Source organism: Cebus imitator, unplaced genomic scaffold (assembly GCF_001604975.1).
Source record: "Cebus imitator isolate Cc_AM_T3 unplaced genomic scaffold, Cebus_imitator-1.0 Scaffold56, whole genome shotgun sequence".
Lineage (NCBI taxonomy): Eukaryota > Metazoa > Chordata > Mammalia > Primates > Cebidae > Cebus > Cebus imitator.
In genome coordinates, this window is record NW_016107371.1 from 1,457,854 (window position 1) to 1,471,229 (window position 13,376).

The 13,376-nt window shown below is 36.8% G+C and overlaps 1 protein-coding gene across 8 annotated transcripts in view; it reads right to left on the minus strand.

Moving 5' to 3' along the window:
- Window positions 1-13,376, minus strand: part of UBR5 (ubiquitin protein ligase E3 component n-recognin 5) — a 152,430-nt gene continuing 139,054 nt past the window's right edge. For 3 of the 8 annotated variants that reach the window (XM_017528911.2, XM_037738656.1, XM_017528906.2), the window contains exons 52-59: window positions 13,062-13,122; window positions 11,336-11,514; window positions 10,704-10,788; window positions 8,141-8,296; window positions 7,699-7,812; window positions 5,580-5,724; window positions 3,977-4,062; window positions 1-1,180 (exon numbers count right to left, since the gene is read on the minus strand). In XM_017528911.2, coding sequence (XP_017384400.1) covers window positions 968-1,180; window positions 3,977-4,062; window positions 5,580-5,724; window positions 7,699-7,812; window positions 8,141-8,296; window positions 10,704-10,788; window positions 11,336-11,514; window positions 13,062-13,122 — 1,039 coding nt within the window. In that variant the 3' untranslated portion in view covers window positions 1-967. The remainder of the gene's footprint in view (window positions 1,181-3,976; window positions 4,063-5,579; window positions 5,725-7,698; window positions 7,813-8,140; window positions 8,297-10,703; window positions 10,789-11,335; window positions 11,515-13,061; window positions 13,123-13,376) is intronic. The other 5 variants (XM_017528907.2, XM_037738657.1, XM_017528908.2 and 2 more) reach the window with 5 other exon arrangements.

A 13,376-nucleotide genomic window follows, 5' to 3' on the forward strand; every position in this document is an offset into this window, starting at 1 on the left:
TTACTTGACATTTCTTCTGTAATTTATTTATTTAAAAAAGTAAATGTAACAAGATACTTAAAAAAGGCTAGATACAAAAGTAGTTAAGCTGCTCACGAACATTTAAAATTTTCCAAAATGTATCTTCAATAATCATGATCTTATAAAACATTTTACAGTTATCAGAAAGTGCCCAGGCTGAGTTTACATAACTGAAATACCTTAGTACAAATGTCTAGTTAGAATTGAAGTGCAGTAACCCCTTGACTGACTGCTCATTGAAAAAGGGATACAAAGAAAAGGTTGATTGTGATAAAGTATTGTGCATTGGCCCCATCGTATGTACAAAAAAAGTGCCCTCACTCAAATGAGCAAATTACATGCAAAATATTAGTGATATCATTTAATATCCTAGAGCTCAATGCAGTCAAACCGCAATAAAAGTGGTTTTTATAGGTAAAGTGATTTCATCTCTTAAGATCTGAATGTAGAGAACTTTTTTACAAGTTCCATATACATGATACACAATTGCAGCCAACCACAAATTAAACACCATAAAAAAAGTTAAAATGAAAACACAGAACATACTTAATTTTTTATTTTGAAATTCCCTATTCCCTCTATACAAGAACCTTTGCTGAAACACTTTCCACAAAGGCAGCAGTGAATTTTCAGAACATTTACATTTTTTTCCCCTCAGCAAAAAGATAAATCACAGTGTAAATTATGTTGTTCTGCTGTCATCTTTGGCTGGGGTTAGACCCAGAAGTTGTTGACTAGCAAACCAATATAGCCAAATGTTGCTAGTGTTCCTCAGGCCTTTAAGCTATAAACTCAGCAAGGAATGTTTGCATTTTATCTCTTTAAGGTACCACCCGGGGGGTAGGGGGTATGACAGCATTAACTTCCATAAACTTTTATAGACAAATGGAAAAAATCTACAAAATTAGCTAGTAATAATATTACACAGCAATACACTTTTTATACTCTACACAAAACCAAAATTCTTGGTCTTAATGGCGAGTAACAATTTCTGTTTGAGAATCTGTTTAGAGGAATAAAGTGGGACATAAAGTCGAGAAATGCAAGTATTTGCAGTAGGAAGATGTTGGTCATCTGGTGGTCTTATTGTGATTGAGGGCATAGGCTGAAATCCTTCTTCACTGGCTGGCAATGATGGGCTTGATGTCCAAAAGTAAACCTAAACAGGAATTTAACAGGTTAATATTTAACTTTTAACTGACAATATGTACAGAGCCCTATTATTACGTTAAAACCTAAAAGGAGTTTTGTTTTGTTTTTTAAAATACAGGGTTTCACCATGTTGGTCAGGCTGGTCTTGAACTCCTGACCTCAGGTGATTCGCCTGCCTTGGCCTCCAAAGTGCTTGGATTACAGGCGTGAGCCACCTGGAGGAGATATTATTTTAAACTGAGTTATAAATGGAAAGGGATCATTCACACCTCAACACAGGTTGTTTTTACTTTCCCCCCAAAGGGAGTTAAGTCTAGAGTTAGAAAGTCATTTTTTTCCCCCTCTACTATCTCAGAGCGTCAGGATTTTCACCTGTAACATGAGGCTATGGGACTAAATGGTTTCTAAGAGCCATTCTGGAAGCTGAATTCCATAAAGTGTCTATTAGTGGAAAAAAGGCACAAGGCTGCCCAACAACAAAAAAAAATCACACAGGTTATCTTAAAAAGTTATTTTACTCTAAGGAGCAAATAATAAAGCAAACAAGTATTTACTGCTAGGTTGTGATACAGAATCATTTTATAATAGTTATTATTGGGGAACATCTATGCATCAGAATTGATGCAATAAGCCATATAAACACTAAGTTTTATCTATAATAAAACTTGGTGCAATACAGTTTAAATGATGCTCAGTAAATGTTATTAATAACTTATACTTTTTAACTTAAATATAACCAAGGATATGTCTCCCTGAAATATTTCGCTCAAGATGTAACATCCCTCATCAATCCATCCATTCACACATACGAATCATTCCTCAGTGTCTGTATCTTGTTTTTTTTTAATCTAATCCCTTTATAATGCACAACTTAACAGTGAAGTATATCCAATTTCCTAGAATAACTAGGAAACCTTGTATGGGAAAGCTCATCTAGAATTCTATATAAAGGGAGAGAAAAAGAAAAGTATCAGGATCTATAAAATCTGAAAAGAAATCCAAAAGAGGTACTCCAGAGATGAAGCTGATGCAAACTACTCATTTCACAGATAAGAAACAAGCTTAATGTAAAGTGTTTTTCCAAGGATGAATGTGGTTAACCAGCGTAGATGACCTCTGCTGGATCTCCAAGAAGATGGAAGAAGATAAACACTCTTACTAGTGAATTGTAATACTCCAGGAGGGAAATAAACTTTGCAGGACTAATTAATTCATGGGAGAGCTGTTTCAGAAACCCCGTACTTAAGTCCTCTACATGGAACAGGATAAAACCAACAATATGTGAAGAATGATTTCGCAAAAGAGAAGGGTAAGGGGGAGCAAGATACCATGATATACTGCTTATACCCTAAACGTAGATTTTCAAAAAGAGTTTAAGACTCACAAATTAAAGGTGTTGGCAGGAAATTTTGAAGTCTTTATAGAAGGAGATTTTCTTTTTTCTGAGATTGAGTCACTAGCAAATTTTTCTTTCAGTAGAAGGCAGAAACTGCCATGAGATTTAAGTTGGCTAACTGGACTGAGGAAATATGGGTTTAAAACAGCAGAAAATTAAAACTAGGGAATAGAATAAACAGATAACTTAGAAGTTATACCGGATAGCCAATCATTTCTGTTTCTGTTTTTGGTGGTTCTTACAGACTTGATATGGGCCTTGTCTTAAGGAAACACAGTGCCCTGAATCTAAAGACTAAAGGTGGTAAAACTTAAGCTATTAAGATGATCCTGAAACCAACAGGGACAGGTATGGTATTGGTACTAGTGGGAACTTCAATAGCCACAAGACTGGGCACATCAAATACTGACCAATTATATCAAACCCACCTGGGGAACAACCTAAGTCAAAATTACCAGGGTGGCTAAAAGCTGAGAAATGAACTAGGTGGCAGCTAGAACTGCTGAACAAACCTATCTTGTCATAGCAGAGAAATATTAGAAGGCTCTCACAGCCAGGTAAAGATTCAGGAGTGCTAAAAGCATGAGTGCCCCTCCACTCCCAAAATAAGCTCCTCCCTAAATGAAGGTAACTGGGAATCTCCAAGTTTTGTTCTTTCCTGCACAAATAACCATTTCCCCTTATTCAGATAAAATGAAGGATGTATCTAGAAATCTGATCATTTTTTTCCATGAGTAGTCCAGTTTAGAACTAAGGCTGGTTAGACAGGGAAATGTTCCAGGAACCAGGAAGAGTAAGAGTATAGAAAGGATCCTCCACGGTTTTCTTGATAAGGAATGTCCTTCAAATTTCTACAAGAAAGTCTGCAGCATAATGCCTTTCAAGATTAATGGGCAGGATGATTTGGTTATGGTTTTACTTGAGGGTGGACATAAGTTCCACTGACTCAGTAGACTTTCCACTAAGATCAAAGGTACTGTTATCTATAATTCTAAGTTAGCTGGGACTCTTTACTAATAACATTTTGAAAGACTTAATACCCACATATCACAAGCTACTCTCCTGTTAGTAAGCAGACAACAATCAAGTTTAGTCAAAAGGATTAAGGATGTATACAGGGAGAAACATATGTAAGCAGTACAATAAAAAAGATAAAAGGCCATGTTGCAACAATAAACTGGTATCTTCTGGGACTAGATAGCATATTAACAGCTAAATGTACTTCACTCTGCTTAGAGCTTTAGTAATACTTCAGATATTGTTATGGAGTAGAAAAACAAGAACTTCCTTATTTGTGACCTTCTTAAATTGCTCTACCCAAAATTAAAATGACCAACCATAAGAAAAGGCTATCATACACGGTATTTTTAAGTTTTATATTTCCTTCTACAAATCTCGTGAACTTACAAGATCTTGTCGTTCTGTCATGCTCATCTTCTCTACTATTGACCAGAACCAACGCTTGAACTGCAGAAGTTTCTCAGCATTTTCTCCTAAGAATGAAAAATGTAAATAAAATATACTCTATCAGTTGTTATTATCTATAAAATATTATTAATCTTATAGGATACAAGATTAAAACATTAAAACTGGGGGGTCTAATTCCTAATACAGGGAATTAACAGTATTTGCATAATGTAAAACCTCTATAGTTCATTAGTCAATCCTGACTCAATATGACCAAAACGGCAAACCACCAGCCTCAAAATTGATATTCACATGACTTTAATCTTATCTATATGTCACTATTCTTAGGACCTCAAGAAATGAAGATTCTCATTCATTCACTGGGTGGGGAATGCAGAGAGGGGAGACCAGAGATTCTGCAAATCCAAAATGCTTTCAGATGCCCATGCTGCTGATCTGAGGATCACACTTGGAGTGGCAAGACCTCAGGCAGTTTCTTTGGATACTTTGTTTTCCTTCCTAAATTTTTGGTTTGTACATGAGACAAATTCTTACTAGTATTAAAAACTGTATTATAAAGTAGCACAAAAATGATTACAATATATAGTTTAACTAAAGCTGCTTGCAAAATAGGAAAAATAAAGGGAAAAAAAACAGTACCTTTGTGTACATAATAATCTTGGACTATAGGTATAATGCTTTCAGAGAACTTCTTGGAGCTTCTAATGTATAGTCACAGTTAAAAAGCCTATTCCTAGACCATAGGACTTTTAAAAGAAAGAACTGCAGCCAAACACTGGAGATAAAAGTTTTTCTTCCAAGAGAATTATCATTACCACTCCTTATTCCTCCTAGATTCTCCACGTTTGTGTGCTACTGTGTTTTTAGAAGTATGATTTGGGTCCAGCTCTATAAAGCAATCATCATACAAATTCTTTCATTAGGGAGTTTAAGCAACATGAATCAGAAAAGCCGGGAGTTGTCATATGTATTCCTTTTTCTTTTGTGAGACAGAGTCTCACTCTGTTGCCAGGCTGGAGTGCAGTGACGTGATCTTGGCTCACTGCAACCTCTGCCTGCTGGGTTCAAGTGATTCTCCTGCCTCAGCCTCCTGAGTAGCTGGAACTACAGGCACGCACCACCATGCCCAGCTAATTTTTATATTTTTAGTAGAGATGGGGTTTCACCATGTTGGCCAGGATGGTCTCAATCTCCTGACCCCGTGATCCGCCCGCCTCGGCCTCCCAAAGTGCTGGGATTACAGGTGTGAGCCACCGCGCCCGGCCAGGGATTCCTTTTGCTTAATCAGTATATACAAATCCTTTTTTACACAGTTGCTCACCACGAAAAATTTTTTTGTATTCCTATTTTTTGAAACCTAGAAAAATTAAGCAGTAAAAAGAGTTAATAACCTAATACTAAGCCATCAAAATACTATTTAGTTCAAACATATCTTTTAAAACAATGTAAAAAAAAATTTAATGCTTAAATAATACAGCAAATTCCCAAGCCCTATAAATAGGTCTAAGAAGCAGAAACTCAGAAAATGCTGACTGACCTATCTGTATAGTTCATTCTTTAAACATTTTTTAAAATGTCCTACCTGATTCATCATTGAAGGAGGTAAAACTGATCAGCATTTGCACATTGACTTCACCGCAGCCATTTACCAAAAGCCTAAAATCTTCTGCCGTTAAATCTTCTAATGAATTTTTTGGAAGCACATCTAGTAGACCTTTCCTCATTGCCTAGAGAATTTCAGAAACAATACTTCATTTTCCATGTAACATTCATATTAAAGCACAATAACTAATTTTAGCAGCCTTCTCTAAGAATGTTAGTTCCCATTTTAAACTGGAGAACAAACAAAATTCAGTCCTGTATTTTTTGAGATTCAAAAGAGAGACAGGAAGTGGGGAGGAAAGGCATAGTGAATAAGCTATAGGTTCAAAAGTGAAGTAGTATTATGTACCAGGGGTTAACAAATAATTTTAAAAATTACGTTAATAACGAACAGGCTAGTCATTAAGAATAGCTTCAATCTGTCAAAAGTGCTATCCTGTCAGCATCTTAGGAAAGACACAGTGACAACAATAAATCTCCCAGATACAAACCCAAAAGCTAGAGGCTTACTAAGAAATTACCATGTGCCAGGAATTGTTCTGAGTACCTTACCTAATTCAATTTAATCTTATCCTCATTTTTCAAAGGAGGGAACCACGGCACAAAAAACTTTATTTGGTAACATCATGTGCTAGAGGGTGGTAGAGCCATGATCTGAACTTTGACAGTACGACTCCAAAGACTGCAAAATTATTGTAGCACAGGAATCAGAAACACTCACCACCACCAGTCATAAATCTACATAAACATTTTACCAGCTGGGCACGGTGGCTCACACCTGTAATCCCAGCACTTTGGGAGCCCCAAGTGGGCAGATCACGAGGTTAAGAGACTATCCTGACCAACATGGTGAAACCCTGTCTCTACTAATAATATAGAAATTGGCTGGGTGTGGAGGCATGCGCCTGTAGCCCCAGCTACTTAGGAGGCTGTGGCAGAAGAACTGAACCCAGGAGGTAGAGACTGCAGTGAGCCAAGATTGCACCACTGCACTCCAGCCTGGTGACAGAGCGAGACTCCATCTCAAGAAAAACAAAAAAACATTTTACTCTGGATGGGGAACAAATTAACATAGTAGGATTGATGTTACTCTTTAGAAGGGCCTGACTTTAGGGTTGGGGTTAGCATTGGCTAGTGTCTGAGAACTTGCTTTTTGGAATATTCCAATATTACTAACTGACAAGGCTGGCTGGAGCTACGAACCATGCTCTATCAGACTACCTAGACTATTTGTGCAAACAATACAGTTCAAGATGAATACGTGCTTTCTTCAGGGATTCTGGAATTTCAGTAATCGTGGCTGGTTGTGCAGTCAGAAAATGCCCATGGAACTAGCCTCCAATGAAAACAAAGCTCTGACTCCAAAGTGGGCTTCCCTAAGCACAAATAATATATACATGACGATACATCTCACTGATGGAAGAAGTGCATTCTCTGAAATAGCTCATGCCTCTCCTTGAGAGAAAACTTTGAAAGCCTGCACCTGGATTCCTCCACTGCCTGTTTTTTCCCTGCCGATCTTGCTGTGGGTCCTTTTGCTACAATAAACAATAACTATGAAGTACAACTGCTTCTGAGTCCTGTGAGTTCTTTTAGCAGGTTACCTATAGTGGCTTTGGTTAAAAAAAAAAAAAAAAAAAAAAAAAAAAAACCCAAAGGTATTTGTGGTAACAAAATGATTGTTTTAGGGTCCTACCACTAACACAGAAGGACAAAGGACTATCTGACCAGAATCTAAGAGATGGAAACATTTTAGTACAAAAACGCAAAGCCTTTGCACCTCTCAGTCTGTCTCACTGACTACCACTAAAACAGTAGGTCCCTAAAACAGTCATTTTGGTACCACAAGCCCCTTTTCCACACTTTTGTTTGCCAAAACTACTTTCTCACGATGACATGGTTTTTCCAAGTAGTAGTATCAAAAAGTACTTGGTTTGGATTCTTAAACTTAGGTTTAATTTACACGGTAAATAAATTCATTTTGGTTTAAAAAACTTGGCCTTTTATAAACAAGCTGAATACACTTTGCTAGTTTACCACACATTAATACACAAATAGCTTCATCAGATCATGCAATACACTTTAAGGAAAACACTTACATGTAAGGGCTGTTCTGCAACTACCAACATTCTGTGTTCTGCGTATTTCCGCACATACTCATACACATTCTGGGGAGTGACTGGTATATTTACACCATTAGGAATGAGTTCAACCTGTGAAAAATTTACCAGTGCTATTTAAAGGCAATTTTGTCAAAGCAGTAAAATAACAGTGTATAAAACTAGTTTCTAAAATTTTAAAATATAAAGACAATTCTTTATTTGACCATCATCTAAGAGAAACATTTTAGGCCAAAAGAAAGTACAAGCCTTCTACCTCAGTCTGTCTCACTCTTGATCCATCTTTATCTCCTACAGTATCTATTTCTTCTATGTATACAGACATTCATCTCTTTCAGTCCCTAACTAAACTGTCTATACATAAGCACAGCAGTTTAACCAAATTCTCTTGCCAGATTCAGAAAAGTATATATTGCTTTACCTGTCCTCCACCTTCTTCTTTACATAGGTCAATTGCAAATGCCAAATCCATTGCTGAGAAAACAGCATCAGCATCTGAACTCTGAGAAGCAAGGATTAGTTGCCGCAAACTCTCATACATTACAGGGTCAAAAAAAGCAAAATCATGCCAATTGACCTAAAAAAGTAATCATATGAAACTCAGTTATGAAAGGAACAACATCTTCGTTCAATTAATTAGTAAATTAAAATAATATGATATAGAATTTTATCTAATTTGAAGATATGCTGATAAATTTCCCCGAGTATATTACTGTTTAAAGAGGTAAGTTTAATAAATTTTTGGCTCTGACAATATTTGCTTTTCAAAGTATAAGCGTTATATTTTGAAAAAACAAAGCAAAAGCATAACAGTTTTAAGTTCTACAACTGCAAAACTTTGCACTACTTATCAAACACTAATTATAGGGAACACGTGGCTCTCAACAATATATACCTTATTCTTGATAGTAACGTAAAATATAATTAAATCCAGATGATAAATCTGATGCTCAAGGAAATTTAGTAACTTGCCCCCAAGGTCACTTTATTGGGTTAAACCCAGGTCACTTTATTGGGTTAAACCTGAGTCTATCTGATTCATGAGCTGTTTACTAACTCCTACTGAAGACTCAATATATCAAAAATTGTGTGTTGTCAAGCTTTGAGTCTAGTTCTTTAAAGAAGAACATTTTAGCCAACACGTTAAGAATTTAATAGGGTCAGAGTTAAAAAGAAAAAAATCATATTCTTGTACTAACAGAAATTACTCATCAGTAGGTCTGATTAAAGAGAATTATTAGGAGACTAAGCTTTAACACAATGCTTATTTATCAAATGTGTGACATGTACCTCTGGAAAAAGACTATAAATAAATCCTCAAAGCCTCAGTGACATGATGACTCACACCTGTAATCCCAGCATTTTGGGAGGCCGAGGTGGAGGAATCATTTGAAGTCAGGAGTTCAAGAACACCCTGGTCAACACGGTAAAACTCCATCTCTACTAAAAAATACAAACATTAGCTAGGTGTGGTTGTATGTGCCCGTAGTCCCAGCTACTTGGGAGGCTGACAGGAGAACTGCTTGAACCTAGGAGATGGAGGTTTACAGTGAGCCGAGATCATACCAATACACTCCAACATGGGCAACGGAGTGGGATTCCATCTCAAAAAAAGAAGCTGTTGATAGGTTCTTAGCTGCAACTTTGAAATGACAAACAGCAAGTTCTCAAATAACATTTCATTAGAATGTTGATAAGAAAAAACTGCTTTCATCATACATCATTTCAATTAAAGTTGAAGTTTCCAAGGACCTATCGAGGACAGTAAGAACTTAATCCCAGCTACTCAGGAGATTAAGGTATGAGAATCACTTGAACCTGGGAGGCATAGGTTGCAGTGAGTCAACATCGCTCCACTGCATTCCAGCCTGGGTGACCGCGTTTTTAAAAAAAATAAAAAAATAAAAAATCAACAACAACTTTGTCTATTCCATTTATTTTGTTTCACATAATTTCTCTAAATATTTTTAAGAATATAGGCGGTTTTGTTTTAAATCAAAAGCTGAAAAACTAGCATTGTACATTAATTTTAGAGCAAACGGTTTTTCTTTCCCCCCTGCTATCACAAAGGGAAGTGCAGGCTATCAAACTATAAAAACACATAAAGAAGGTAAGTTAATTCCATCACCCAGAGATCAGTATTGAGCATGCTGTATTGTACTGCTTACATTCTTTGGCTACTCCCATGTGCTTCTTATATGTATTTTTGAAGTTGAAATGCTTTCCTCCCCCCTTTTTGAGATAGGGTCTCGCTCTGTCACCCAGGCTGGAGTGCAGCGGTACAATCATGCTCCACGGACACCTCAAACTCCTGGGCTCAAGCGGATCCTCCCACCTCAGTCTCCCAAGTATAGCTGGGACCACAGGTGCATGGCACCACACTCAGCTAGCTTTTTAAAATTTTGGTAGAGTCAGGGTCTCGTATGTTGCCCAGGCTGGTCTCAAACTCCTGAGCTCAAGAGATCCTTCTGCCTTGGCCTCCCAAAGTGTTGGGATTACAGATGTCAGGCATGAGCCACTGTGCTTGGCCTGGAAGGCTCTTTTCAATGCTACTACCTTCTCTACACTTGGTACAACTTACTGAGTTGTACCAAGTAATAGTGGATACAATTTACTGAGCATTTACTATTTGCCAGGTATTTACAATGTTGTGTTTCTTACCAATTTATAAATTGGGAGACATGGCAGAAATGTCAGCACATATTTGTTTGCAACAGGATGTAGGTCTGTGAGACCTCCAATGCCACCTGTGTTATGCACTCTGCTACGCCATCTCCCCACAGTCTTTTCCTGTCTCAGTAATTTATTATTTTTGTTGACCATAATTGTTTAATGAAATGTTTTATAGTTATTTACAATGGCGGTAATGCTTTAAGACTTAATAGTAAATGAATGCTATGAACAGTATGCTAACATTTTGATTACTTTTATAAAAGAAAATTTTTGCAATTGTGAATGCAACTGGGTTCATCAAAATCACTTACTTTTCTACCAAGCAATACTTTAATTACATGTCTATTCAATGTGATAGGACATAGTTCATTCTGTAACAGACACAGTCCAAGAATCCTAAAAATAAAGACAGAGAAATAAGATTTAAATAATTCTAGAATACATATGCCCCCGCACACATAAATATACATATTAATATTTTCAGAAATTCTCTACAGCCTCATTTCTATCCAGTATAAAGTACAGCATATATACTTTAAAAAAAAAAAAACCAAACCAGGAACACCAGCCTGAGAGTGTTTTGTTTTTGAGACAGGGTCTCACTCTGTCACCCAGGCTGAAGTGCAGTGGCACAGTCATGGTGGCTCCGACCTCCCTGGGCTCTACCCCAGCCTCCCAAGTAGCTGAGACCACAGGTGCGCACCACCATGCCAGCTAATTTTTTTTGTATTTTTAGTAGAGATGGGGTTTCGCCATGTTGCCCAGGCAGGTCTCCAACTCCTGGGCTCAGGTGATCCTCCCGCCTCGGTCTCCCAAAGCACTGAGATTACAGGTGTGAGCCACCGCACCCAGCCTACATACATTTTAAAACAAATATATTTTAGAAAATCTCATAAGCTGAAACTTTTTAAAAAAGTCAAACACAAGATTAGAGTTCTTTTACCTGCCAATGTTTCTGAAACAATTCAACCTTGCTTCTGTGTTCTTGCCAGGCCTTGGAGTATAAAATCCTCTTTTTCCAGGTTGGTAAAACAAAGGGGCATTGTCATCACCATCGTCTGTATCATCTAAATCCATATCTACTACACTTCGACTAGAGCCATGACGCTTTCGGTTTTCCTGCTAACAGAGAATATCAGAGTAAGCCCCAAGATTCATTGAAAAAACAAAACACATGAAATGGTTCTCTGAAATCATTCAAATGAAGTCAGGTAGGAAGAGCAACATAAATACTTAAATATATGTGTGTAACAAAATTAAAGGTAAATAAACTTTTAATTTGCTCTTTCAGAATGTGACTTACAAAGCTTGTGTATTATTAAGTCTTTAACGTCTCTGCTGTTAAAATAAAGGCATTTAATGAAACTCGGGTAAGCTTCTTTCACTTTATTGCCTGAAGTTCTTTTCACTTGATACGGAATTCTTTCATCACTTTGAAGAGTTTGCATTTTGGCCTCCATACTTTCTAGTGAGAAATCCACCGTCTTTCAAATCACTGTTTCCCTATAGGTAAAGAACCATTCTGTGGCTGCTTTCAAGGGTATTTCTTTATTTTACAGAACTCTGATTATAATGTATCTGGACATGGTTTTCTTTCAATTTATTCTGTTGAGTTCACTGCCTCTTGAATCTGGAAATCTATGTTTTTTTAATCAAATTTAGGAAGTGTTCAGCCATGATTTATTTCTTCAAATATTTTTTCTATAGCAATTTCTTCTCTTCCCCTGAGTAGTGACATAAATGTTAGATCTTTTGAAGCTGTCCCACAGGTCTCCCTGAAACGGTCCTTTTGTTTTAAATATTTTCTCTATCTGTTCTTCAGAAGGGGTAATTTCCATCTATCTTCAAGCTGACACTTTCCTGACACCTTCATTTAGCTACTCACCCATCCTGTGATTTTTTTTCTTTCAGATGTTGCACTTTTAATTCTAAAAATATCCCTTTGTTCTGTCTCTTGAATTTCCAGTGTGTCTGCTGAGAACCTCTATCTTTCCATTCACTAGTGTTCACCTTTATCTTGCAGAACATGGGATACAGTCTTTGATAATCCCAACAAGTGGGTCATCTCATGAACCATCTACTGGTTCTTTTCCTGGGAGAGGTGGGTCAGTCTTTCCTGGCTCTTTGTATGCTGAATAATTTTAGAGTGTATCCTAGACATTGTAAATGACTTAGTTGTGAAAACTCTAAGTCTTATTAAATTAATATGAATTTAGTAGGCAATCAGCCTAGTTAAGTTCCAACTGAAGTCTCACCTTCTGTGTGCAACTGTTCCAATGCCAACTAAAAAGCCTCCCATACACTATATGTCACTTGTTTTTGCAATGTTGGCACCAGCTACTTCTTTAAAGAATGACTCCTAGGATTCTATAGTCTTTCCCTCTCTGCTCTTCAATTTGTTACATTTCCAAAGTAAAGCTTAATTTAGGCTGTGCTCAAATGGATGCTAACCAATGAGTGGGATTATACTGAGGCCTAACTAAGCCAATCTTATTATTTGATTCTATGCATGACACCAATATATTTGTCTTTGCTTCTGTCTCTGTACTGTAAACATTCATTTTATTTATAAAGACACAGTTTCTTCAGAAATTCTGCTTTTACCCCCTTTAAATTTTCTTATAATTTAAATTCTGTGATTATCAGCACATGTACAAAATGTTCCTTACCTGTACCTTTTCTGAGGAGTCTATTAATCCAAGATCCAGGATACTATCAGCTCCATTTTCCCTAAAAACAAAAAGCCTTTCACATTCCAGATAATGGAGACTTCTAGAGTTTAGTGTATAATTTAAATTTAAAAGGAGAAAATACATTCAAGTTTTGAAGTCAATAAATGCCCAATGTACCCACTAGTACTAATGCAGTAGGAGCAGAGAAGTTGGTAATACAGATCTTTTAAAAAGTCTATTACTAGATGCTACGTGTATGATTCAAGATAATGGACTAAAGGCTACCTGACTAAATGAATGTAGTCTTCATGG